The sequence below is a fragment of the Hylobates moloch genome, unplaced genomic scaffold, assembly GCF_009828535.3.
Source record: "Hylobates moloch isolate HMO894 unplaced genomic scaffold, HMol_V3 SCAFFOLD_2, whole genome shotgun sequence".
Classification (NCBI taxonomy): Eukaryota; Metazoa; Chordata; class Mammalia; order Primates; family Hylobatidae; genus Hylobates; species Hylobates moloch.
The window spans coordinates 55,684,136-55,711,752 of record NW_026652277.1 but is presented as its reverse complement, the minus strand read 5'-3'; the positions used below and the strand labels follow the sequence as shown (position 1 = coordinate 55,711,752).

The 27,617-nt window shown below is 43.8% G+C and overlaps 1 protein-coding gene, 1 long non-coding RNA gene and 1 pseudogene across 2 annotated transcripts; 1 reads left to right on the top strand and 2 right to left on the bottom strand.

Annotated features, from left to right (window-relative positions):
- Positions 1–6,732: 6,732 nt before the first annotated feature.
- Positions 6,733–8,255, bottom strand: LOC131382311 (uncharacterized). Its single transcript, XR_009211690.1, has 2 exons — positions 7,939–8,255; positions 6,733–7,708 (listed from the first exon to the last, which is right to left on the bottom strand). It is a non-coding gene; the product is annotated as an uncharacterized LOC131382311 (long non-coding RNA).
- Positions 8,256–8,560: 305 nt separating this feature from the next.
- LOC116476517 (large ribosomal subunit protein uL24-like) lies at positions 8,561–15,288 on the top strand (annotated as a pseudogene).
- Positions 15,289–15,528: 240 nt separating this feature from the next.
- On the bottom strand, positions 15,529–19,565 carry SOWAHB (sosondowah ankyrin repeat domain family member B). The gene has a single exon (XM_032164016.2). The coding sequence runs from the start codon at positions 19,268–19,270 to the stop codon at positions 16,886–16,888; it is 2,385 nt and encodes a 794-aa protein (XP_032019907.1). The 5' UTR covers positions 19,271–19,565; the 3' UTR covers positions 15,529–16,885.
- Between the last annotated feature and the right edge of the window lie 8,052 nt (positions 19,566–27,617).

Here is a 27,617-nt window from a genome sequence, read left to right as displayed (position 1 = left end):
ACCATCTAATCAGCTGCCATTGTGCCTAGAATAAAGCAGGCAGAAGAAAGTGGAATGAGCAGACTTGCTGAGTCTTCCAACTTTTGTCTTTCTCCCATGCTGGATGCTTCCTGCCCTCAAACATCAGATTCCAAGTTCTTCAGCTTTGGGAGTCTTGGACTTACACCAGGGACTTTGCCAGGGACTCTTGGGTCTTTGGCCACAGACTGAAGGCTGCACTGTTGGCTTCCCTACTTTTGAGGTTTTGGGACTTGGACTGCCTTCCTTGCTCCTCAGCTTGCAGACAGCCTGTTTTGGGACTTCACCTTGTGATTGTGTGAGTCAGTACTCCTTAATAAACTTCTCTTCATATATACATCTATCCTATTAGTTCTCTCCCTTTAGGGAACCCTAATACACTCAGTATATTACCTTGAATTACATGACATGAGGCAGTCTTGTCTCTTGTAACTGGTTTCTATTTGTAACTTAAAGCCAACAGAGACTGTTTTTATATATAGAAGTCCATTAAGAAAGCGGCATTGGAGATGTGCTTTTGGATAAGTCTGAGTGATTAAAGTGGATTTATTGCTATGCCCTTGACATTTTACTCCCAAAGATTCTACCATTCTACCTGGTTTCTGTGCCAGTATTTCTGAAGTTTTATCCTTGGCACTTCCATTCTATTCCTGATCTCCTTTTCTTCCTGAACTCCTACTTTGCCCATGCTGCCTCTATCCTACTCCCTTAGTCACCTACCTCCAAGTATCCTATCACAACCCGTCGTCTTGTTTTTCACTCTGCCAAATGAAAGAAAATCTTGTTTTCAGGCAGATGAAGGATTATTTGAAGGGATATGCCAAACAATTTATCATATGTTCCTTTCTTTTTAATAATATGACTCCATACATCATTAATGATAGACCAAGAAGACAAACCCAAATGAGACTGTCAGGAAAGTGGCTCTTCTACAAGTGCTCCCACACTTCATTAGTTAGTAACAAAACATCAGCCAGTCCAGAAACAAAGGTCAAGAGAAGCTGATTTTTCCACTGTTGTTTATATGAATTAGTACATGAGATGGTTTTGCAATGTGTTCACAAGTCTTTGATACTCCTTTCAAGAGCTGGAGCTTCTTCTCTTCCACTTGAGTGTGGGTTGGATTAATAAGTCACAGAAGTGATTGCGTGTGACTTCCATGACTATATTATAAAAGACGCCATGGCTTCTTCCTTGCTCTTTTGGTTGGATTATTTCTGAGGGAAGCCAGCTGCCAAGACACTAAATTGTGAGGACATTCAGTCAGCCCTCTAGAGGGAGACTGAGGCCTTTACCAAGAGCCATGTGGGTGAGCCATCCGAGAACCACCCTTCAGACCCAGGCAGGCCTTCAGATGACTGCAGCCATGACTGACGTCTTGACTACAACCTCACGAGAGTCCCTGAGCCAAAACTGCTCAGCTAAGCTGTTCCTGACTTACAGAAACTATGAGATGATAAGTGTTTCACTTTTTTTTTTTTTTTCCTGAGACGGAGTCTCATTCTGTCCCCCAGGCTGGAGTGCAGTGGCGCAATCTCAGCTCACCGCAACCTCCACCTCCCTGATTCAAGCAATTCTCCTGCCTCAGCCTCCTGAGTAGCTGGGATTACAGGCGGGTGTCACCATGCCCAGCTAATTTTTGTATTTTTAGTAGAGACTGGGTTTTCACAATGTTGACCAGGCTGGTCTCGAACTCCTGACCTCATGATCCGCCTGCCTCGGCCTCCCAAAGTGCTGGGATTACAGGCTTGAGCCACTGCGCCCAGCCCTGTTTCACTCTTTTTTTTTTAAACTGCTAAGCTTTGAGGTAATTTGTTACATGGCAATAAATAAATAGCAATTACAATATTACATTTATGGTGTGTGGCAGTAAGGACTTTAAAAAAATGTAACAAGACAGTTTCACTAGCAACAAATAGATATGCAACTCAATGTAAAAGCTGCTCTGCATACCCATTAAAATGAGCAAATAACATAAAACCCACTCTTAGTATGGCTTTCAGGAGACATGCCTGCTGGTGGCACTTTAACATGATTCAATTTTTCCAAAGTACAGGTTGGTAAATGTGACAAAAGCTATAAAACTGCAGCTGGGAAAATAGCCAAGAAATAAAAGAACCTCGTAATTATTTTTACAATATATTTGTCTTCTTGCTGCTATTGTAATTTGAGAAAAAAAGATATATCAGTACTACAGTATTTGTAATAGTGAGAAATGACTCAACGTCAAAGAGTAAAGAAATAGCTAAACAAACTACAATATATTAATCACGGTAGACCTGGCTATAAAAAATGTAAAAAAGGAAAATTATTTTAATATATGGGATATGCTGTTATATAAAATAGAAGCTAAAATAAAATATGCATGCTGATTAGACTTATGCAATCAAAAGTTAAAAGGGAATATATGGGATTGGAAATGGTTAAAATCTATTACTTACTAGGTTATATCTTCTGAGAATATGTTTGAATTGCTAAAAAAAAGATTTATTGAAAAGTAAAACTAGCACCAATCTTCATCTTCAGACAATACTTTAACTAAAAGATCTGTATGACCAGGAAAAAAAAATGTATATTTTAGATTTCTATGTTTCCTTCCCTAGCCTTATGTTAAATAAAGCAGTTCTAATATAGTCTCTCCTTAGCGTTAAGAATAGTAAAAGTACTGGTAGATCTAGCCCCTTTTATGGTGCAATCGAGCATAGTAAACATTCCTAAATCATAACTGGCCCACACCTGTCTCAGTGTCTCCTTTGCCCCATGAACAAACAGAAAAGCTGCAGGTGAGAGATGGTTGGTCACAGCTGGGAGTTCCCTCTTGTCTTCCTGCTAGGGGTGGGAACAGGCAACCAGTTTCCTGGAGGAGGAGCCACCTGCCTGAAAAGTCATGCACCCAGAACACTGGGCAAAGAGACTGGTTAAAAACAAAAGAAAATTTATGACTTCAAGTTAAATGAATGCTAATAGTAATTTTAAAAATAATTTAAAACTTAACTCATTTAGGACCTTGCTCATAGACTGCAGAGAAGGGAAATGGCATTGAAGCAAAAGCCTGGCCTACAAATAATTTCTCAACTGCTCCACTTTTAGTCATCTAAAGACCTAAACTTTATCCGGAACTTGGTATAGAATTCCAGTTCAAAAGGAAAAAAATAGTGATATATCAAACAATAAAATAGGTTGGCAATTATGTACAATATGGTTTTGGTTTTGTTATAAGTTTTGAAAGTGTGTATATACAACAAAATATTATCAGTGATTGCTCAAGGTAGCGAAATTAGTGACAGATTTTTTTCTTCTTTTTCTTTATCTGTGTTATTGATTTTTCTTTACAATGAACATGTATTATTTGTATAAATATAAAATTCTTCAAGATGCAAAAATAGATGTAAAATTTATAAAAACACAACCTTTATCAACTGACTTTAGTTTTGTGCATCTAAAATGCAATAAGCACAAAGCACTTAAGAATCTTTCATTGTTTTTTGAGACACATAAATTACTTGTGTTTAGTGCTGAGTATATTTCATTGTAGTTTTTAAATTTTCTTACAACTGTTCATCATGTAAAACGTGAGAAATTCCTTTCAACTCGAATAATTTGTTCATCAAAATAATCCATTTCCTAAACCTACCAGATAATGGCAGTATTTATGTGGTATCTTCTCACAACAAAAAATACTTACTTACTTCTCCCCATATTAGCTTTCTATTTCCTTTTAGGAACACTGATAGTCCATAACTTCGATCATAAGCCAGTATCTAAATGCTGTGGCTTTCAATTTATAAGGAATAAGGATTATCTTTTACTCAATTCAAGTGAATAAAGACATAAGGAGTTTTGAACCCGAGGAAGTACCTCACAAAAGCCTCCAAAACTGGATTTGAGTCAGAAATGTACCACAATAACAGGGAAAACATTAAACAGGGCAGCCTGAAGAGCCCTGCCTGTGTCCAGAATGCTGAGATCACCAGGTGATACTACTCCACCTGCTCTGCCATTCTGCTTCTCCAGATGGCCTTGAGGAAGCTTTTAGTAGGAAAACACCTAGACCCAAGAAACCACAAGAAGGTGTGACACATACAAGGATATAAGGTTATGGTCAGGCGACACCTCATACAACTTCTGCATGCAGATGTTTTTGTCTTTGCCCCATGTCCAGGGGATTAATCCTTTTCCCTTCTCAAAGAATCACAGGCTGTTCGCAGGATTAGGAATTTTAGTGGTCTCAGAGTTAGCGGCCACATGCAGATGCTTTCCTTTACTAAAAATCTGAGAGACATCTTAAATAAACACATCTTATGGTATAAGAATATAGCTATAATTCTTTATTATCTGTGCTACAGTATATGTGTGTGTTTGGAGGCGGGGGTGCGTGGGTGGGTAGAATGGAATGATATAAAATATCAATAACACTTGATATGGTTTGGCTCTGTGTGCCCACATAAATTTCATCTCGAATTGTAATCCCCATGTGTCGGAGGAGGGGGCCTGATGGGAGGTGACTGAATCATGGGGGTCAACTTCCCAGTTGCTGTTTTCATGATAGTGAGTTCTCACCAGATCTGATGGTTTAAAAGTGTGTGGCACTTCCTCTCTCTCCCTCTCTCCTGCTCTACCATGGTTAAGATGTGCTTGCTTCCCCTTTGCCTTCCACCATGATTTTAAGTTTCCTGAGGCCTCCCAGCCATGCTTCCTACACAGCCTGCAGAACTGTGAATTGATTAAATCTCTTTTATTCATAAATTACCCAGTCTCAGGTAGTTCTTTATAGCACTGTGAGAACAGACTAATACAACACTGATGATTAAAACCTCAAATAATTCAAAGATTCTAACATGTAGCAAGTAAACTTGAGTTTCAACCCCTTTGTCAGTTCCTGATTGAATTTTACAATTAGCTAATAAGAACAAAGATCAGAAAATGCTTGTGTAAGATCATCCATATTAGATACACTGCTCCTGAAAGATATGTGTAAACCTAAAATTTGAAGAGTAGTTCTAGGACTCAGCTTTCGCAAGAATTTATGACAGGTATCAGGAATCTTGCCCAAGAAATCCAGCGCAATATTTTGTGATCTTTCCATAATGCATGGAAAGAGGCTCCACAGGTAGGTTAATTACATATTTCTATGAAACATTACTTAGTTAATATGCCCCCAGGAGTCCAAAGTTAAAGTCATTATTGTGAGACTATATGGCCTACAGATCAAGCAAAATCAGCCTTCTGTTATCCCCGACCCCGCATTTGCAGCTACTCATTAGTAATATTGTGTATTTTAGTGCTGTCTGTCCCGAAGCTGATTTGATACTATTGGTATGTTTTTCTCTTTCCTCCTCTCTCCTTTCCCCAGAAAAATCAAGGTTCACAGAGGTTTTATATTTGCCATATAACCTATTAGGGTCAAACTAGGTGGAAAACTAAGAACATCCACTTAACAACATACAAACCCTGTAAAGGCATGGCTATTCCTGTGGCCCTTTCCAGGAAGAAAAATCCATGTGACTCTCCCTAGACCATTAGTGCAGGCAAAGCTGTCAGCACAGAATACTCATTTTGCTCACTTTTAAAAGTCGGTTTTAATCAGAAACTCTGAATACTGTACTTTGATCTGAACACTCTTATGCGATTCACTGAGTCTTGAGAAGTTCTCAGTCCTCAAATAACTAAGAAAATTGGACTATTTCTGGCCCATTAGCAGGGTCATAGAATGAAATCCTTGTCTTACCCCTACCATGACTGGCCCATTCTCTTAGGCAGTGAGACCCATTGTGGGATGGTGGCATGCCACTTGGTTCACAATATTTATGTCCCTGAAGTGTTTCCCTAGTTGACACCAAAGGACAAGAATTCACTAGAAGCTAATTGTATTTTGGGACATAAATAGCAAAAACCTTCAAATCCTGTAAGATTAATAATTGTAGTTTTCAAAAAAGCGATGGTACAGAAATACCTGTTAGTAGGTGCTAAATTTGGGAATGTTCACTGTTCTAAAAAGAACAGGAGACAAGGAAAGGAAAAAAGGAAGGAAAGAAAGAAAAAGAGAGTACATGGAAGAACTAGACTGTTTCAAAACAGTCCTGGCTTTGGACCCAATAGGCATTTGAAAAATATTTCTCCTTACTTCTCTTGGTATTTTCTTTTTAAATTGAGAACTAATTTACATACAGTAAGGCCTTTACAAAACACACAAGTCTTAAAAGTAGAAAAGAGAGGGCATCATCAGGCTGCACAGACCAGATGCTGAAGTGCTGAGCATGAAATGGCAGTAGTGGCCACAGCAACCAGGGCAGCATGAGCAGCACCGGGCTCCTGCAGCCTACCCCAAGGGAGGTGCATTCCTGCCAGCCTCTAGTGGCCTTCACCATGTGCTGGCACCCGCTGTGCACCAGTCCACTCATCCAAGCTGTCGCCAAGGAGCTCTTCCTGGGCAAAATTGAGAAGGAAGCACAACAAAGTTTCTTGCCCACAGCTCTCCCCTTCCCTCTGCCTACTGACCCCCACTGGTGCTTCCCTGTGTGGCCCTGCATGTTGTGTGCCTGTCCTCTTGGGAACTGTGGGCAACAAATTATCTTTTCAGTTGTACAATACTTGTTTCCTGACCTGTTGGCCTTATTATATCTCAAATTTTATGTCAACCCACAATATTAAGACCAGCATGAATGACAAGACACTTTGGACACTTAAGAGTGAACAAATGAAGAACACACGAACTGTGCACCTTTTCCCAATGTTCTTAACAAGTTTTGTATGTTAAAGCATAAGAGTTTCTTTCAAGTGATGGGGAAGGCTAGTGGCTGTTGGGTGGGATCCACTGAAGGCAAAGACTACACTGTGATGATGGAGCCCAGCATTCAGTACCAGGCCATGGTATCATCAAATTTTTGTTCTAACAAGGACTAGATGTGGTCTGCCTCATATCCCACAGACACCATGAGCTCTGTATTTCAGGAGTCCTGGTGATCAGAGAGCAGCTCCCAGTATGGTCTTCATGTCTCCTCCTGACCAGTGTTGATCCATAGGTGTTCCATGATGTAGTCTAGTATAGGCCTCTCCCTGTGGTCAGAAATAGGTTTATGAAGCTCTCTGGAAATGAAGAGTGAAGAGTGGGATTTTGTACAATTGTTCACACAGTATCAGCTTCCTCAGCGCCACAAAATCTGCCTGATAAATGTCAGGCCCTTGTTACTGTGGTGTAAAGAATGACTTTCCAGCTCTACATGTCCACTGGGGTCCATCATATGTTTGGCCGTGGAAGAGTTCAGGACCGCATAAGAGGGACTCCCACCGAAGGTGCCCAGCTTCTGGCCTACAGTGAACCTGGTATCAAATCCAAAGTCTGTTATTTTTATGTTGTGATGGACCACAAGGAAATTCTTGGGCTTCAGGTCCCTATGGATATCCCCCTTTTGTTGGTGGTACTAGAGGGCTGATACTATCTGCTGGAATTTGCTTCAGGCCTCTTCCGCCTTCATGTAGCCCAACTCTAGGATGTAGTCGACCAGCTTTGCTCTGCTGGCGTACTCCATGGCTAAGAACAAAGTGTCTGTGGTGTCGAAAGAGCTTGATGACCTTGGGGTGACCCCATGGAATAGACTCCAGAGGAAGGAGTTCTGCTGCCCAGTGAGAAGGTACTTGGTGAACTTCATTCACCCTGGTGAAGCTGTCCTGGCTGATGATCTCGAGGAGCCTATAATGATCAGTAAGGGTCTCCTCATCAGCAGAGATGCTCGTAAGGCCCTGCCACATGGTAACCTTCTAGCTACAAATCCTAACTAGGAATGCTAACCAAGAATGCTACCTATAAAAACGTTGCTAACTGTGAAAACGAAAGAGCATAGCTGGAGTTGCTCTGCAGACTTTTGTGTGTGACCTATGGGTCACTTCAGTGCCAGTGACTATGTGCCCAGCCAACTTCACCTGGTCTGTAGCTGGGTGCTGGATAATGGCACCAGGAACCACCTCTGCTGACCTCTTGGCTCTGTTTACTTCCCTCTGTGTTGGTGTCATTCTTGGGTGGGCTTTCCCTTCAAGGTGACAAGATGGCACCAACCACTCCAGCAACCTAACAGAAATAGAGCTTCTCTTCCTCCAGGGTTCCAATCCGGAAGTCTGACCTTTGGCACCCGATTGGTTACTTGCCCAGAACTCAGCCAATCACTATGGCTGAAGAGAATGGGCTCTGCTGATTGGCCAGGTCGAGGTCATGTGGCCTCTATCTCCAAGGGAACTTGGGAGCTGCTCACCTGCTTCCAGTGGGAGACGGTGTGACACCTAAGAGAGCAGGTTTAGGGACGAGCCTCAGTCCTGTTCATTTCCTGGATATGCCTGCTCATGTCCTCCCACGCCACTGTCTTCTATGTACACGAGAACCCATGGCAGCACTTTATCCCCTCTCCTGCCGCCTCCTTCACAGGCCCCATTTCAGGCATAACACAAAGGAACAGGGCTTCCTGCTTGAAGGTAGGATTTGGGGTTCACTCCCAGCTTCAAGGCCTGCTGCTGTGTCCTGTTGTAATTAGCCAGTCAGTGATCACCTACCATGTGCCAAACCCTTCTAGGTGCTGATCCAAGGATCAACAGGACTGATGACATTGCTGTCCTCAAGGAGCTGACACTGCAGCGTGAGTGGACAAATTCAGAGGACAAATTCCGATCAGTGTTCCCTCTTCCAGCACACATTCACTGAGGTCCTACTGCATGTTCCAGACATGGAAGCACGGCAGGGAGTGGAGCAGGCAGAGGTCTCCATTCTTATGGGATGATAGTCTAGCGGGGGAGACAGAGAAAACAAAAGTAAAACATAAGCAAAGCTAATTAACCTGAGCCCAGGTCATCAATCTGTTGAATTCAGCAAATTGTATTCCAGTGATTCAATATGGAAACAGAGGCCCTAGCTAAGTGGTGGCTCATTCTTGGAGACCAGCTCAGATGTCACCTTCTTTATGAGGCCCTGCTGGATCCTTACCACTCTCCCAGGCCCTTTTGCCTTACTTGGGACCCCTCAGTGCTGTGATCACACTTTGAAGTCCTCTCAAGCCTGTGAGTTATGTGAGGACGCTGAGGTAGATGCAGAAAGGGGCTCAGAATGTGATGATGAGTAAAGTCTGAATAAACGAAAGGATCAAGCCCCACCCCACCCCACCCCCCCAAAAAAAGTAGAAAATAGGAGTCAAGCTTGGTAGCTAGAGATCAGGAAGTGTTATTTTCACATCATGAAGGAAGAATAGTCAGATCAATGCTTTTTAATCCAACTCAGTGACTTCATCGTGACCAAATTTAGCAGAAATTTGAGAAAGTTTACTGCATGGTTCCATTTAGATTTTTCCAATTCATGAGTGATAGTAGCATTACACACACACACACACACCTCACCTCTCCATAAGCCTGATTCCTTCAGAGCTCTGTCTGAGTTTCAGTTCCGGGCAACATCAGAGCTTCTAATTTGACTGGTATTAGTTTATGTGACTTCAATTGGACATAATTCTGTTTAATGACATAATAGCTAATGATTATTACACACAAGAGATAGTTAAATAGTCTTTTTCACTTGAAATGAGAAACCCAGACATCTTTCTTGTGTAGAAGCATAATGAAAATTATTTAGCTTTATCAATAAATTTTTATCAGCACCTTTTTAATCAACTAGATTTCTTTGCTTTCTGCATAGATGGAAATTTAAGTGAACTGTATACTTTGAATGGTGTTAAAAATAATAATACCAAATGTTTACTGAGGATCTACTATGTGCCAGGCATTTTCTATGAACTTTGTACAGGTGTAAATTCATTTTATCCTCTCAGAAAACCCATTTTCTATTGCTATTATTTCCATCTTACAAATGACAAAACTAAGAAGTTGAAGGTCTTGTCCAAATCAGAACAGGAGCCAGGCAACCTAGCTTCATTGCCATGAGCTTAAGTACTTACATTATCCAACCTTTCATTAAACATTTTAAATTTGTTTTGATGTTGACAAACCCAAGTGCACACAGCAGCACTGCTATGCAAAAGAGCTTGTACAGAGATTGAATTCACACTCTGGTTTCAGTGCCACCATGAACCTAGATGGTCATGACAGGAATAAGTAATTTAATTACAAAACCAGGCCAGACATGATGGCTCACCCCTGTAATCCAGCACTTTAGGAGGCCGAGGCAGGCGGATCTCTTGAGGCCAGGAGTTTGAAACCAGTCTGGTGAATATGGCAAAGCCCCATCTCTACTAAAAATACAAAAATTAGGCTGGGCACAATGGCTCATGCCTGTAATCCCAGCACTTTGGGAGGCCGAGGTGGGTGGATCACCTGAGGTCAGGAGTTTGAGATCAGCCTGGCCAACATGGTGAAACCCTACTAAAAATACTAAAATTAGGGCTGGGTGTGGTGGCTCACACCTGTAATCCTAGCACTTTGGGAGGTTGAGGTGGGTGGATCACCAGAGGTCAGGAGTTGGAGACCAGCCTGGCCAACATGGTGAAACCCTGTCTCTACTAAAAATACAAAAAATTAGCTGGGCCTGTAATCCCAGCTACTCGGAAGGCTGAGGCAGGAGAATCATTTGAACCTGAGAGGCGGAGGTTGCAGTGAGCCTGGGCAACAAAAGCAAAACTCCGTCTCAAAAAACAAAAACAAACAAACAAACAAAAAAACCTAAAATTAGTTGGATGTGGTGACACACGCCTGTAATCCCAGCTAATCCAGAGGCTGAGACAGGCGAATAGCTTGAACCTGGGTGGTGGAGGTTGCAGTGAGCCAAGATTGCACTCCAGCCTGGGCGACAGAGCAAGACTCTGTCTCCAAAAAAAAAAAAAAAAAAAAAATAGCCAGGTGTGGTGGCTCACGCCTGTAATCCCAGTTATTAAGGGGGCTGAGGCATGAGAGTTGCTTGAACTCGGAAGGTGGAGGTTGCAGTGAGTTGAAATCATGCCACTGCACTCCAGCCTGGGCAACAGAGCGAGACTTTGCCAAAAAAAAAAAAAAAAAAAAAATTGACAAAACCAGGGTATTTTGAGGGTGAGAGGAAATGGAGTAACTCTTTTACATCTTACCTAATACTTAATTCTTATCAACTAAATCAGCCCCACCAACAAAGTTTTTTTTCCTCACTGTATACATCCAATCCAATGGATAACACCTTATCCAGCTTATTGAGTCAACATTCCTGATATTCCCAATATGAAACTAAGCTATTATAATAGTTTCACTGATCTCTGCTTCTAGTTTATCTCCTTTACTGCAGCAAGAAGAATCTTTGTTTCACCCCAGCTTATATGTCACTCTCCTGCATTAAACCTTCAATGGCTTCCTATTGCCTGGATCAGTGGCTTTCAGATTTATACAGGAACTTAATGTGGTGATAGTTGCATAAGTGTGATTATACTAAAAATCATTGAATTGTACATTTAAAACTGTAAAGTTATTTTTTTAAATGTATAGGGGGAGCTGGGCATGAGGGCTCATATCTGTAATTCCAGTACTTTGGGACACTGAGGCTGGAGGATTGCTTAAGCTCAGGAGTTCACGACCAGCCTGGGCAACATAGTGAGACCTCATCTCTACAAAAAAATAAAAAAATTAGCTGGGTGTGGTGGTGTGTGCCTATAGTTCCAGCTACTCCAGAAGCTGAGGTGGGAGGATGGCTTGAGTCCGGGAGGTCAAGACTGCAGTGAGCTGAGATTGCATCACTGCACTCCAGCCTGGGTGACAGTGGGAGACCTTGTCTCAACAACAACAAAAAAGATGTACGGGGTGCCAGGTGTGGTGGCTCACACATGTAATCACAGTGCTTTGGGAAGCTGAGGCCAGGAGTTTGAGACCCAGCCTGGGCAACATAGCCTGGGTAACAGAGAGACCTTGTCTCTAAAAATAAAAAAAAATAAAACAAACAAAAAAATAAAAATAGCTGAGTCTGATGGTGTATACCTATAGTTCCAGCTACTAAAGAGGCTGAGGTGGGAGGATCTCTTGAGCCCAGGAGTTTGAAGTTACAGTGAGCTACGATGGCAACACTGCAGTCTAGCCTGGGTGACCAAGTGAGACCCTGCCTCAAAACCCAAAATATATAGAGGAATCAAGGCATCTGGAATTCATAGCATGCTATGTGTAACACACTGAAATGTTGAACTATAAGCAATTTTACTATCATAAAATAAGACTACAGTATATATACTTAATATTTGCAGTATATTTATTACATTAGAATTCACTATTTTATGACTATAACAAAGAGTGTCGAGCACCTTTTGCATCCATCACTGAAGCAAGAGTGGCCAAAGTGGAATTCAATGCTTTTGTGACTTCTGACCGAAGCAAGAACTGCAAAAGGCATTTCAATGCACTTTCACACATTTTCAAGAAGACTATGTCTTCCCCTCTTTCCAAAGAGCTAAGACAGAAGTACGATGTTTGATCCATGACCATCCGGAAGGATGATGAAGTTCAGACTGTGCAAGGACATTATTAAAGGTCAGCAAATTGGCAACGTACTCAAGGTTTACAGGAAGAAAGATGTCATCTACATTGAATGGGTGCAACAGCAAAAGGCTAATGGTACAATTGTCCATGTAGGCATTCACCCCAGCAAAGTGGTTATCACTAGGCTAAAAGTGGACAAAGACCATAAAAAGATCCATGAACAGAAAGCCAAATCTTGCCAAGTAGGAAAGAAAAAGGGCAAATACAAGAAAGAAACAATTGAGAAGATACAGGAATAAATGAATCTATATACAAACTTTCATACAACTGCTAAAATGAAAAAAAAGTGTTGAGCTAAGCTTATCAACAATTTCTAATGTTTGTTTTTAAAACGAAATTGCCATTGGTTAAATTACTTTGTTGCTTACCACTATGTGCTAGCAAATAAGCATTAACAACACTGAAGACCTAAGAAAAATACGAAAGAGGAACTTTAAGCACATTTAATCTAATACTTTGATATATTTTTTGTCTTCAAATTAAGACTTCAGGAAAACACCTGGATTTGGAATAACACTAAGTTTTTCTGGGAGGAGTTTTCACAATCCTTGGCTTCCTAGAAAATGCCTGTATTTCCTGAGGTCAAAAAGACCCTTCTTTCAACCTAGTCCTAAATGACCTTTCCAGCTTCATCTCTTTCTGCACTGCCTCACTTCTGCCACACTGTGTGGCTCAGTATCCCCAAACCACTCTGTGGTTTTGGTCATGTCCCTTCCCTCTCCTGGGATATTCTTCCAGAACTCTTTTCTGCACTTCACCCTTCAAAGCTCATCTAACTTCCTTTTTTCCTCCTGACTTCCCCAATCCAGAAAAGCATAATCAGAGCAGGAAATAGGTATATTCTACTAAATGTTGTATTTCCAGCATAACCGAAGAGACTGGCACATGGAAAATGCTTCACAAACATCCCCTTCTCTGAATTCTCAGAGTCTTGACACACACACATATCTGTGCACTTACTATGCTAGAAGCAATTTTTAGTGACCCAACCCTCACATCTCCTTCCCCAGTAGACTATGAGCTCTTGAAGGCAGGAATTATGTCTTTGTCACATAGCAGATGCTCCATAAATATCTGGAAATCTAGATGAACTGAAAACATATTCACTAATCTCCAGATGTTCAAAATCTTCAGGAATATTGAGACATACAATTTACTGGAATACTATGTGGCAAAAATTATAAATGATGTATGTACACAGTATTATAAGAATTCTGATGAAGGAGCTATACAGCTTCCAGCTTGGAGGTGTTTGTCCTGGAATCTTCGTATAGGCTGTGACATTTGAGCTATCCTTTGAGGAATAAGATTACCAGGAAAATAGCAAAAAGGGTTTTCTAAGTAAAAGAAATTCAGCACAAGACAGAAACTGAGAGGTTAGGGCCACCAGCATCCCAATGGGTCTGATGTAGCTTAAGTTTGGGGTTCATGGCAGGGAGTGGCTGGCAGAAAGCTGGGAAAGTATGCTAGTCCTGGCAGCCCTCCTGGCCTGGACTTTACAACATGACTAAGAGGGTGTCAGGATCAGATCTGTGTTTTAATCAGCTCTCTACACCCTCTTCTCCCCTGACTCCTCCCCAACATAGCATATTGACCATGTAAAAGAGTTGATCAGAGGCAGGTATGAGGGACATGATGAATCACCATAAGAATCAACTTGAGACTTAGGATTGTGTTCTAACCAGTGAACAATCAGCCAACACTAGTGCTATGTAAATCACACACTGAAGCAGAAGTCAAGAATGTGGTAGAACTAACACAGCTGGTTTCTTGGGAAAGTTAGCATCATTCAATTAAAAGATTCCTGGCCTCTATGAAGCCCTCCCTGATTTTCCCAGCCAGAAAGGATCTCTCTCTCTCTCTCTCTCTGTTTCTCTTTCTCTCCCTCTGTTTCTTTCTCTTTCTCTCTCTCTGTTTCTTTCTCTTTCTCTCTCTCTGTTTCTCTTTCTCTCCCTCTGTTTCTTTCTCTTTCTCTCTCTCTGTTTCTCTTTCTCTCCCTCTGTTTCTTTCTCTTTCTCTCCCTCTCCCTCTCCCTCTCTCTCTTTCTCTCCTGAAACAAGTACTCTCTCCAGAGCATGTATTTTGTACTTAGGACACTTTTGAAAATTTTTTCTTGCATTGCTGCTGTTTGTCCTCATTTCTGGTACCATCTTTATTTTCTCTTTGCCTCATTTTACAAGCTTATTTTCTGATATAATGCAGCTTTAAAAGACATCATGGGAGCAAGATAGGGTACAGGTCAGGCACAGTGGCTCATGCCTATAATCCCAACACTCTGGGAATATTGAAACATACAACTTATCACTTTAGGTCAGGAGTTCGAGACCAGCCTGGCCAACATGGTAAAATCCCATCTCTACTAAACATACAAAAATTAGCCAGCAGTGGTGGTGGTTGCCTGTAATCCCAGCTACACGTGAGGCTGAGGCGGAAGAATTGCTTGATCCTGGGAGGCGAAGGTTGCAGTGAGCCAGTATCACACCACTGCATTCCAGCCTGGGCAACTTCCAGCCTCAACTATTTTTGAGACTCTGTCTCAAAAAAAAGGATACAATGTAAAGCAATCAATAATAAATATTGTCAGATCTTAAATTTCAAGACAGGAGGGGTCATCTCCCACCCACCTTTATAAATCCCACAGCACTACACAAAATACATCTGTTGAATAAATTGATGTAGTAATAACAATATGATAAAGTAAAGACATTCATTGGATTTTTTAGAAAGCTGACATTTTTTCCTTGAAATATCACTAGCTTACTAGTAGTTTACAATTTTTACTAGTTTACTAGAGTATTTGCATAGATGTCTATTATGTATTCTTTTAATTTTTTATCTCTTCAAACTATGTCCCATCTGTGGTTGCCATTTTTCTTGCTTTGATTTGACAAAGTTTCATCTCTTATATAGATCTTTAGGGAAAAAATCTCTTAGATTTATTAATTATGCTTATTTTTCTAGTAGAAGAGATATATTTATTTCAGCAAAATTGTAAAGTAAAAAATCAAAGAAACAATAATATTTGGCACTCGCTGAGACATAATTTTGTAAAGAAGAAAACAGTAATCGGCATAAGTAGAATAAATTATAAACATCTATTGATCTTTTAATGGGGGCAAATAACCAGAAGAAACACAAAAAGACTTAAAATACAGCATCATTGCCACATCTCATGAAAACATTCCCATAAAAAATTAACAATTTCCACTTGAACATGTATTTCAGCCCTCTTTGAACTTATTCTGAAATCTTGGTGTTCTACTGATGTTTATAGACTAGCCATTCTGTCACTCCATGAACTCACAAGTTATCAGTCCCTTCAAAAGCAATTAAAAAGGAGCACTTCACGTTAGATATAGAGTACTTAAAGGCTAATATTTAATCTTAACTGGCAACAAGTTTAGTGCAAATAAAATTATGTTTAGCAGCTTAGATAGTCCTGGTAAGGATGCATTCTCTTAACCCTTACTGTTTCCCCAGAGTGAAATCATTTCTCTCTTTTTATGAGTACAAACGTTGGCCATTCAAACCTACTGAAAACTAGTAATGATAATTCTGTTTGTTACACAGGGAGTTTCCATGAAAGATGGTTTCAGTCACTATGCAAATGAGCCATATGGTTTTTACATTTGGAAAGTTCCCTTCGGGTTGATACAAAAAAGCAGGGCCTGAATGACAGTCATTCCTCTTGGGAATGGAGTCCAAGTCATAACTGGATCTTACCCAACTGCTTCTCTGATCAGTGAGAAGACCCGAAGGAGGCACTAATCATTTTACCCATTAACCACCATGCATGGAATTCAAAAGAAGACTTGAGAACAGGGCTGAGGAATCTCTCAAATCAAACTCTGCTCTCCAGTAATAATTTTATTTCACTGATTTAAATGCCAAAAAAAGAAAAATAAAGCCATCTGATTTCAAACCTGGTGCTTCCCACTGTCAGCCAAGATTTATTCTTCAAATGAACAGAAGCCAGAGAGCTACTAGCCAGAGAGGATTCTGCGTGTGCTTCGTCAATTCCTCGAATTGCTTCTCTTTTTGTTAGACATCTGTTCCCTCTCTAGCCAAGGCCTGGGACTCCTGCTTCAGGAAACAATATGGCTTACTGTGCCCAGATCCATGGTGGCAAGGGAAGAGGAAGAATGCCTCCTAGACATCAAGCACCTGGCCCTGCCCCTTGTCTAGGTTTCTCCAGTCAAGGACTTCAGCTTTCAAAAAGCTTGGATGACCCTCTTGAGGTCCAGGATGTAGTGACATAAGATCCAGGGAGGTCAACGCCATCTCACTCGACCATCCTCTTTACCAACTCTCAGCAGCTTTTCTATTCCCCCTGAATTCTCTCACTGAGTAGAGTGAGGGAGTGCTGCCTGCGTGTTGGACAGAGAGACCCACCTCAGTCACTATACTCTTCTCTTTCCCTTGGACTGTGGAATTTCTCATACTGGTTGGCCAATTTCCACTTGTTGTGCTGACTTTTGAGTAGTGCAGCGAAGGAAGTTTTTCGGGTGACACTTCTAGATATTTCCTTGCTCTTGGCCTTTCTGGTGGGGGAAGAACTTCCAACTAAGGGATAGACAGGGAAAATGGGCTTGCCCTGAGGGGCTCCCAACAGCTGCCATATTTCCCCAGAGGTATTACTGGTTAGATACTGCCATGGCTTCTTCCCACTGCTGTCCCTGATATTTACCCGAGAAGCCAACCTTTGCACTAGCAATTTGATGACCCCCTGGTGGCCGTGAATGGCTGCAAGGTGCAGCGGGGTATATCCGCAACTGGACCTCACGTTTACATCAAGGACAATCCCTGCCTTCTTTGCTCCAGACACCAAGTCCTGAAGGGCCCTGAGGTCACCATGTTTGGCTATCCAGTGCAAGGCAGTGTACCCAGTCAAAAAGTCTTTGTGCAAGGCCAGTTGAGGGTCCTCCCAGAACAAAGTCCACACCTGAATCCAGGAGCCACTGGCAAGCTTCACGATCCACTCATGCTCCCTGGCATCTAGAGGAACCAGGGATGATTTGTGCTCAAAAGTTCTGTGGGGGGCCAAGGCTGCAGGCCCCCCCACACTGGGGGCCCACAAGCTGTGTTGCCAACCCCGCTCAGCCACAACAGCCCTAACCTCTGCAAGTTTTGGTGATAAGGCTGCATCAACCCTTGGGCTGGGTGCTGTTCCTGCCTTGGAGGGCTTCCTGGATCGAGGTGGGCGCCGACTTCTTTTCAGCAAGCCCTCATCAAGATACTCCTCATCAGAGGAGGACAATTTGGCCCTCCCTGCCAGAGAGCTCCTCCTGAGGGACCTCCTTAACTTAGGAACTGGCCAAGGCAAAGGCTCCAGGGGGTGGCCTGCAACGCCATTAGCCCCTGCAGGGACCTGCTGAGCGATGTGACCATCCCCTCTGTTTCTGAGGCCCTGAGGGCTCCGGCTGGGGCTGCCCTCCTTCCGAGATACAGAAAGGCCCCCAGCTGTATTCCTGAGCTTCCCCCGATCTGGGGTTCCCAAGACAACCTGCAGCCCCTCTTCAGAAGCCCCCGGGGAGTCTTTGGGCCCACTGCTGCTCTCCTCACTGCCATGACTCTCCTGGTCCACAAAGTCATCCAGATCTTGGAGGGACAGCTGACAACGAATGCTGCGAAAGACAGTCAATGAAGGGTTCCCCGCCCAGGATTCCCAGGACTCATCCGGAACAACAGGAAAGAGACAGTGCGAAGAAAGACGGGGGTCTGGCGGCTCTGAGTTAGGCTCCGTTGAGCCGGGTTCCAAGGGCAGCTGGAGGAAGTTGTCTGGCAGCACCGACCAGGCGCGGATAGGGCCCTGATCACGGGCCTCGGCCACCTGCGGGTGCCTGGCCACCCACTCTCGAGTGCGCTGCTGCTGCTGCTGCTGCAGGGTCGAATAATGCAGGGAGCTAGGGGTCAGCAGCTCCGGCCGGTCTCCACGGGGTGCGGGGCCGGGCAGGAGAGCAGGCGGGGAAGCCCTGCTCGTCGCAGCCTCGACGGTGGCGGGAGGCGAGCAAGGCGTTGCAGTCACAGGCGCGGGCTCAGCCAGCGCGCCTTCTTCCCGCTCCCTGGAAGTCCCGCGGTCATCCTGGGCAGGCAGAGCCCGTGCGGGCTTCTCCTCGGCGGTGGCGGAGTGCGGGAGTGCGCCGAGCTCTCCCGGGAGCCCAGCCAGGTTGTTCTGGAGGCACTCCCAGCAGCAGCGGCCCTGCGTCACCGCCGCCGCGCACCTTGCTCTCGCCTGGGCCCCTGCCGCTGCAGCTGCGGGCACCGGCGCCCTCTGTCCGGGACTGCCCTTCGATCCGCCGCCCTTCCCGGGCGCCCCGTGGGAGCCACTGGCCGGGAGTCCATTGCAAGCTGCGTCGGCGGCTCTGGCTGCTGCACCTGCTGGCTCCTCCTCCGGCTCCTTCTCGCGCCGCCGCCGCCTGGGCTGCTGCTGGGGCGGCTCCCCCACGCACGCGCCTCGCGGGGAGGAGGGCGCAGCTACCCCTGCACTGGAGGCGACCGCGGGCGGCTCGCGGGGTCGCTGCAGCCCCTCCTCCCCCAAAAGGTCCCTGTACCTCCTCTTGAGCACCACGTACTTGGTGCCGTCGGGGTCCTGGCGCACTGCGGCGACCGAGTTGACGAAGCCCTTGAAGAGCTCGCGGCGGTGCTGGTGCTGGCTGGGGGACGCGTCGGGGTCTCGGAGAAAGCTCTTGAAGTGGCTCAGCAAGGCAGCGTTGGTCACGCGGCCCCCAGCCTGGCACAGAAAGTCCAGTAGTGCCTCCTGGCTCAGCTCTCGGGCCATCGCTGCCTTGTCCTCCGCCCCCGAGGTGTCTGCGTCTCGCCCTCCCGGGGCTCTCCCCGGCCAGAGGAAACCCTGGCCGAGCGAGTGTCACCTGCGCCCGGGGCGGCACTAGCCGCCCCCATCAGCCGCGGAGGCCAGCGCTGCCCGCAGCCCGTGAGCGCGTCAGGAGGGCCGTGGGTCCCCTGCGGGTGGCCCCAGGGCTGAGTCCCCGCGGCAGTCTGGGTGAGAGAGGGCGGCTCCCAGACCTCCCCTGCGCGACTCTAGCCTCTCGCAACGAGTCCCCACAGCGAAAGTTCCCGGGATAGGGCCGAGTCGGTTTCACCTGCGCCCTGGCGGCGCCTCCTCCCTGGCTCTGGGGGAAGGGCCAGGCCCGCCTCCTCGTGTCCCTCCGCCCCCTGAGGTCTCCCCCACCCCCCGCCACCCAAGCCAGAAGAGTCAGGCGGGAGAGCCAGCCGGTAGGTGAGGTTGGCGGCGAACGGAGCCGGCAGCGAACTGCTCTGCGGCCGGGGAAGTGGAAGGCAGGTAGGCGACCGGCCGTTCCTCTAAGTCTCCGCCACGCAGGAAACAAAAGCGATAGAAGGTCCGTTCCTGGCCTCCGGTGCTTTGATGAGTTCAGGCTGAAGCCGATGGGGGAAGAGGAGAAGCTGCAAGTTAACAGGCAATCTGAGTTATCTTTCTTTATTAACGCTGTAGAGGAGTATTTCAGATTTCTCGAGGCTGTATTGAGGTCCGCAAAACTCACTTTGCATCCAAACTAAATTTTTCTTAATATAGAAATACTTTCTGGGCCGCTTCTCCGGCGCCCCCTCGAAGGGGTCCAAATACATCCAAGTCTATACCGAAAAGAGAAATCACTCTGAAAATTACTACTGGGCAATATTGGTTTGGGCCTTTTTCCTTCATACTTGTGTTTCCTTCATACTTGTCTCACATTAAGGTGCTGGAAAAAAAAAATCACTTTGATAGCTTCTTGCACCCGGCGGCTAAAATGAACTAGGAATTATGTCTCGCCAGTTAAGGTATTTGATGTGTAGCATTAGTTTGCTTTTATTTACTCTAAAATTTGTGAACAGCAGAGATTTGTACAGTGTTTTGTGTTGGCTTGGTGAAGTCCTTCCTTTCAGAATGTAAGGTTCAAAATGCAGACTAGAGCTGTCTTTAACAACACCTTTTCCCCCTAACAGCTGGGATCCCTCTTCCTTTTTCTCTCTCCACATGTTGACCCTTTTGTCTTTGATGTGAGATCCTGGATGTCCCTCACTATTCCTTATCAGTCCTGTTAACATGCCTGAGATAGTTTTCACTGTCATTATCTCTTTACCTGTTTTAGTTCCAAGCCTTCTCTCATTCTTTTCTTTAACTTGGCCTTCCCATTTCTTTCTGTTACCTTGTTTACCTTCAGCCTCTACTGACAGGAAATATTTCCATTTCTCAGATCCTCTCATGTCCCCTGTATTTCCCATTCAAAAACCTCGATTTTCTCCTTCCCTGTAATTTGCCTCTCTTTTTTCATAGACTCTTCTCATCTTTTCGCTTTTCCTTTTGCTCTTCTATTTCTGATTATTCATAGTTCCTATACTTCTCGCCAAGAGAGAGTATTGAAAGTATGTGTGTTGGCCCTACAACTGTTGACAAAGACATGTTTTAGCATGGACCAATCTTAGTGACTGCCCTGTAGACCACATTAACTGAGCTTGATTTTATTTTATTTTATTTTATTTTTTTTTTTTTTGAGACAGAGTCTGGCTCTGTCCCCCAGGCTGGAGTGCAGTGGCGCAATCTCGGCTCACTGCAAGCTCCGCCTCCCGGGTTCACACCATTCTCCTGCCTCAGCCTCTCCGAGTAGCTGGGACTACAGGCGCCCGCCACCACGCCCGGCTAATTTTTTGTATTTTTAGTAGAGATGGGGTTTCACCGTGGTCTCGATCTCCTGACCTCGTGATTCACCCGCCTCGGCCTCCCAAAGTGCTGGGATTACAAGCGTGAGCCACCGCGCCCGGCGAGCTTGATTTTAAATCCCCAAAAATACCCTAGTACTTTTCCAGGAATGAATCTTTGGCTTTACATTATCTAGGTCAGAAAAAAAAACTGAAACATTTTTGTCTATTTTTGGCATTTTCTAGGATCCAAACCCAATACTGGGTTGAGAGAGGTATAGTGGTTTTCACTGATGTCTCTACATAACATCAAGCCTTTAGGATAGTTTTTTAAATTAAGGTTTTGTATTACATTTCAGTTTTCTTTTGAATTTATTTGTTGGTATAGAGTCTTGCTGGGACTGAGTAAGGTGAGTCCATACCTAAGGCAGGAGGAAAACCAAATGGAAGACTCAAGTGGATATTTTAGAATGGCAAGTGGAAAGAATCCCTCTTTGCTACTTTTTAAAACATCTGGTTACAAAATAAGGGGCTAACTGCAAAAGAGAGCCATAATATGGACTGAGGTTCTGACTCAAAGGAAATAAAAAGACTAGAGTGAAAGAAAGTGGAGGGCCAGGTGAGAGGAGAGTATAAAGCATCTGGTTGTGGAAATCAGATTTTTAGTTGAGGGTGGAATTAATAGGACTGGAGCCAACAAGAAGAAAAAAAAATCTGATTGCTTTAGATTTCAGATTCCCAGGTACTTTGGTGTCCAGACCTTCTCTTTCTCTCTCTTGTCCCAGGATAAAGGGGTGGTTAATCAGAAAGCTCTTTACGTTATCTCAGGGAGCATTTTCCTGCCTCCTGCATATACAGTTCATTATTTCCAAAAATATTTATGAAGCTCCTACATTACCCTGACACTGTTGGAAATGGGTATAAAGAAGAAAGTGTACTTGAGAATTCACTATTTCTATTTAGTAAGGAGCAAAAAGAGAAATGGCATGAACCTGAGTGCTAAGTGATTTAACAGAGACATGCACCACGCAGTGGAGAAGTTGAGGGGAGGTGTATAAAGGAAGAACTCAGGCTCAGCTTGGGGGATCAGGACAATTTTCCAGTAAGAGCTAACTTTGGGGCTGGGCGCGGTGGCCCACGGCTGTAATCCCAGCACTTTGGGAGGCCGAGGTGGGCGGATCACGAGGTCAGGAGATCGAGACCATCCTGGCTAACCCGGTGAAACCCCATCTCTACTAAAAATACAAAAAATTAGCCGGGCGTGGTGGTGGGCGCCTGTAGTCCCAGCTACTCAAGAGGCTGAGGCAGGAGAATGGCGTGAACCCGGGAGGCGGAGCTTGCAGTGAGCCGAGATTGCGCCACTGCACTCCAGCCTGGGCGACAGAGCGAGACTCCGTCTCAAAAAAAAAAAAAAAAAAAGAAAAAGAAAGAAAGGAAAAGAAAAGAAAAGAGCTAACTTTGAGTAAAAAGGTGAGAATAGGCTTTAAGGCAGAAAAACCATTGGTGCAAAGGGAAAGATCTGGCTTAGCATCGCTATTTGGGGAATGAACTGCCAATAGATCTGCTTGGCCTGTTTGGCTTTAAGGAAGACGATGTGTGTGGATGTGTTGGAGAGGGAAAAAGTAGATGGGAATCAGAAGATGAAGGGCTTTGGGGGCAGGGGCGGCTTGGAAGAATTTCCCCAAGGGTAGCAACCTGACCAGATTTGTACTTTAGAAAGATCTCCTGAAAGTAAGTGTTGGTTTGGAATCATGACCAATATTAATAAGTAAAAAGAGCACATTGTAGAACAATGTTGTATGTAACCAAACCTAAGAACCATTGATTGTATGACACATTGTGATTTTAGAGATGTTAAAATATGAAACAAAGTTCCTCCTAAAATAGGATACAGCATAGAGAAATATGGCATGTGTAATAAGATCCTATTTTTAGAAAAAAACTATGTGTATATGTTTTTAGGGGTAAAATTTAAGGACTGGATACAGGGTGACTTTAATTTTTTTAAATAGCCTTATAAACTATTTTACAATGAGAATATATTACTTTTTAGTTTGAAAAAGACACTAAAGAAAAAGAATCCCATAAATGAATATCAACAAAGAAAGAGACAATATCAAATCTTTAGGCTGGAGGAGGAAGGTGAGGCTGCCCACAGGAAGAATAGTCCAGAAGTTACTGAGGTGATCTAAGAAAGTGATGAAAAAGGTCTGAGCTCAGCAGTGGCCAAGAAAGGGACACAAACAGATGTATTGGAGAAGTGTTCAGTAGATACATGTAATAGGATTTGGAGCCAGAATAGTCTGGGGATGAGAGATCAGGTTGGCTTGCTCCCGTGTGTCTAGCTTGAGTGCCTGGATATAGTGCCACCCGACCAACCACTGTGTGTTTTTCTCCATTAGGGAACAGTATACCCTGGGAGGTTAGAAACAGGGAAGGCAGGCACTGAACTGTTCCAGGTTGAGGGTTGGCAGGTCGGGGCATACAAAGTAAGCTTGTGGAAGAGTGTAGTGGTATGAGTGGATAGTGGAGGGTTAGTGGATGACTGTTACCAATGGACAGTTGTTACTATCCGCCTCAGTAGAAAATATAAAAGCAGTCATTGTTGGAAATGGGAAAGATGATCAATTCAGTTTGGACATATTAAGTTTGAGGTGCCTATGGGCCATAAAGATAGAAATAGGTAGGAGGCAGTTGGTAATATAGGTTCGAGGCTCAAGGATGTGTGGCATTAGCATCTGTAAATAATGGTCATTTAAACCACAGGTAATAACAAAATTGTTTAGAAAGAGATATATAGGCAGTGGGAAGAAGAAATGAGGGTAGAGGGTGAATCCACATTTACCAAAGACAGAGGAAAAGAAACCTGTCAGGGAGACTTAGAAGGAGCAGCTGGAGGGGAAGAGGAGCACCAAGGAAGGAGGAGGAACAGCTTTCTATGCCAAGATGCCAAGTTAGATAAGACATGAAATATGACCATAGCCTGTTAGGTCACTGGGGCCCAATCTGGAGCAGTTTCACAACAGTGTTAGGGACAGAGACTAGGTCATAGAGTGAGTGGGGTAGAGAGTGGGATGAAAAAAGCCTTGAGCATGAAAGGAAGGAGAAAAGAGAATTCTAGACAAGGAGAATATCAGATCATGTAATGTAAGATTTGTTTTGTATAGATGTTAGAAGAGATATGAGCATGTCTGTGTGCTGAGGGAAAAGAGCCAGGAGAGGATAAGTTGAGACCTAGAAGAGAGAGTAAATAATTGATGAAACAGGGCTTGGGGTGGGGTTGGAGTCCAGAGTTCAGGTACAGGGATTCCCTGGGACAGGACAGCAGAGAACCATTTTCCCCATTAAGAATTGAGAGAGGAAAAATGGCTACTGTATTCATTAGCATAGGCTAACCTGCTATAAAAATAAACCTTAACTCGTAATGACTCAAAAATAAAGTTTATTTCTCACTTACATCATTTTTAGGGCAGTTTTTAAAGACAGGCAGGCAGCTACTTCCCATGCAGTTATTTAAGGAACAAAGCTGATGGCAGCTCTGCCGTCTTTAACACATGGTTTTCATATCATCAAACAGCTTACCAGAAGGGGAAAGATCACGGTGATGTGCACGTGAAACATTTTTATAGACCAGGCATGGAAGTGGTAGACAATACTAATGCTCAAATTCCAGTGGCAAAAAATTTCATCACATGATACACCCCTTGCAGTTGCAAGGGAGGTTGAGGAATGTAGCGGAGCTGTGTGTCCAGGAGGAAGGGAGGAATAGATTCTGGTTAACAGCAGTTCATCTTGGCCATAGCTATAGATATACATCCACTTTATTTGCACATGGGGAGCAGAAAGCTGAGAGGTTTTATGCATGAAGATCTCCATTTTCCTCATGGTATAGAAAAGGATGCCATTCACTGAGTATGAATATGTAGGAGAGAGAAAAAAGCATGAATAAAGTTCATGTATCAGGGCAATTGGGAGAGGCATATAGGATTGCTATTTGGCCAAAGGAACCAACTTATTTTGAAAGTTTATGGTGTCACCAGATCAAACCACTGTGTTATTTTCTCCATGAGGGCACAGTAACCTGGGTGTTTAGAAACAGGAAAGGCAGGCACTAGACTGTTCCAGGGTTGAGGGTTGGCAGGTGGGGGCATGAAAATTAAGATTTTGGAAGAAGGAAGTGGTATGGATGAATAATGAAGGAAGTCAGCTCAGAAGGGGCCTAAGAGATAGGGAGAAAAGGTTTGAGGAAGTCTTGGTGGGGTTGAAAAGCAGGCACAATAGGAGTAAGTGAATACGAGAACTAGAGGGTTAGGACATTGTGAGCAGAACATCAATTATTCCCAGGTCTTGAGGCTTGAAGTTTCCAAAGTGGAATATTTTGGGAGTGATGACAAGGTTCAGAGTGTGACCACATGAATGAAGCATAGTGGAGGGGAGAGGCATATTGAAGATTACGATACTGTAGAATGGTGAGACCAGGTGTTGAATGAGTCTTATACAGGGATACTGAATTATCTAGGATGGAGAGGACAAAAAAATTGTCTAAGTCCTTAGTACTGTGGCATGAGGAACACTGATGGCATTCTGCCAGGAGTATTTGCTCTGCTTCTCATCAACACATAGTGATGAGGAGCAAATAGTGTAATAATGTAGTGATTTACACATGTGGGTCATGCTCCAGACCACACTTCTTTATCGGATCTTCAGAACAAGTATGGGAAGTGTATAGAACAGAGATCATTACTGTTATGGATGAAATGTTTGTGAACCTCTAAATTCACATGTTGTACATCCTAACCCCCAGTGTGACGGTATCAGAGGATGGTGCCTTTGGGAAGTAATTAGCTTATGAAGGTGGAGCCCTTATGAATAGGATTTGTACCCTTATAAAAGAGAACCCACAGAGTTCCCCCATCCCTTTCTGCCATGTGAAGGCACAATGAGAAGACAGCTGTCTATGAGCCAAGAAGTGGGCCTTCCCTAGACACCAAATCTGCCAACATCTCGATCTTGTACTTCTTAGCCTCTAGAACTATGAGGGATAAATGTTTATTGTTTAAGCCACCAAGTCTATGGTATAATGTTAAAGCAGCCTGAACAAACTAACTCAATTATCTTGCAGAAAGCAGCTATCCTTGCTATTAATAAGTCTGTATTTCTTGTAGGATGTTCTGATGAGCTTATTCTTTGCCTTCCGTCCAAACCTCTACTGTGGATGTGGAGTGATATCACCACTCAGGAAGGTGGAACTGCCCAATATTAATCATCCAGGTTAGTGGGTAGATCCCCAGGTGATATAGTTTGGATGTTTGTCCCCTAGAAGTCTAATGTTGAAATTTGATCCCCAGTGTTGGAGGTGGGGCCTCTGGGAGGTGTGTGAGTCATAGGGGTAGATTCCTAATGAATGGCTTTGTGCCTTTCTCATGGTAGTGAGAAAGTTCTTGCTCTATTGGTTCACACCAGAACCGATTGTTAAAAAGAGCCTGGCGTCACCTTCCCTCTTTCTTGCTTCCTTTCTCACCATGTGACACACTGGCTCCCTTTACCTTCTGCCATGAGTAAAGGCTCCTGAGGCCTCACAAGAAGCCGAGCAGATGCTGGCACCATGTGTGTTGTACAGCCTGCAGAACCATGAGCCTAATAAACCTCTTTTCTTTATAAATTACCCAGTCTCAGGTACTCCTTTATAACAAAGCAAAATGAACTAACACACCAGGTGAAACCATAGCAAAGGTAGAATGTAGAAATGCAGGAGAGAAAACCAGGGGGCTTGCCAACCCTCTGTCCTCACTGTCTTTTGTTCAGATTTGGATTTCCACAAGTCTACACATTCTGACATAGCAAGGGAAATGCATTTTCATGCTGAACTACAAGCTGAAGTTGGGGATTCTAATTTATGTGCCAGACAATCTAATGATATGGTGCTTCCTGCATTTACTTCCCTTCTCTTATTTGAACCTTTATTTATTTATTCATCAAATATTAATTGAGGGCCCACCAGGTATATGCACTTTTCTGAGGCTGAGAACACAGTGGTAAACCAAACAGATAAAATCACTGCTCTCAGAAAGTTTACATTCTAGTGAGAAAGAAACAGACAATAGACAGAAAATAAGCAAGGAAATATCAGTAGCAATAAGTGCTCAGATGCAAAAGCCAGCTGATATGATAGAGGCTGACTAGAGAGCTATTCTAGCAAGGACGGGCAGGGAAGGCCTTTGTTAGAACATAACAATAAGCAGAGACCACAACGATAAGAAGAATGCAGCCATGTGAAGATGGGGAGGAGGGAGCAGGATGGAATGAGCCTTCCAGACAGAAGGAACTGCTGAGGTTACATCAGAAATGAGCATGGTTTCACCTCTGATTCTTGTGATAAAGATAGATAGATTAGATAGGTAGATAGATAGATAGATGATAGATGATAGATAGATAGATAGATAGATAGATAGATAGATAGATAGATAGAT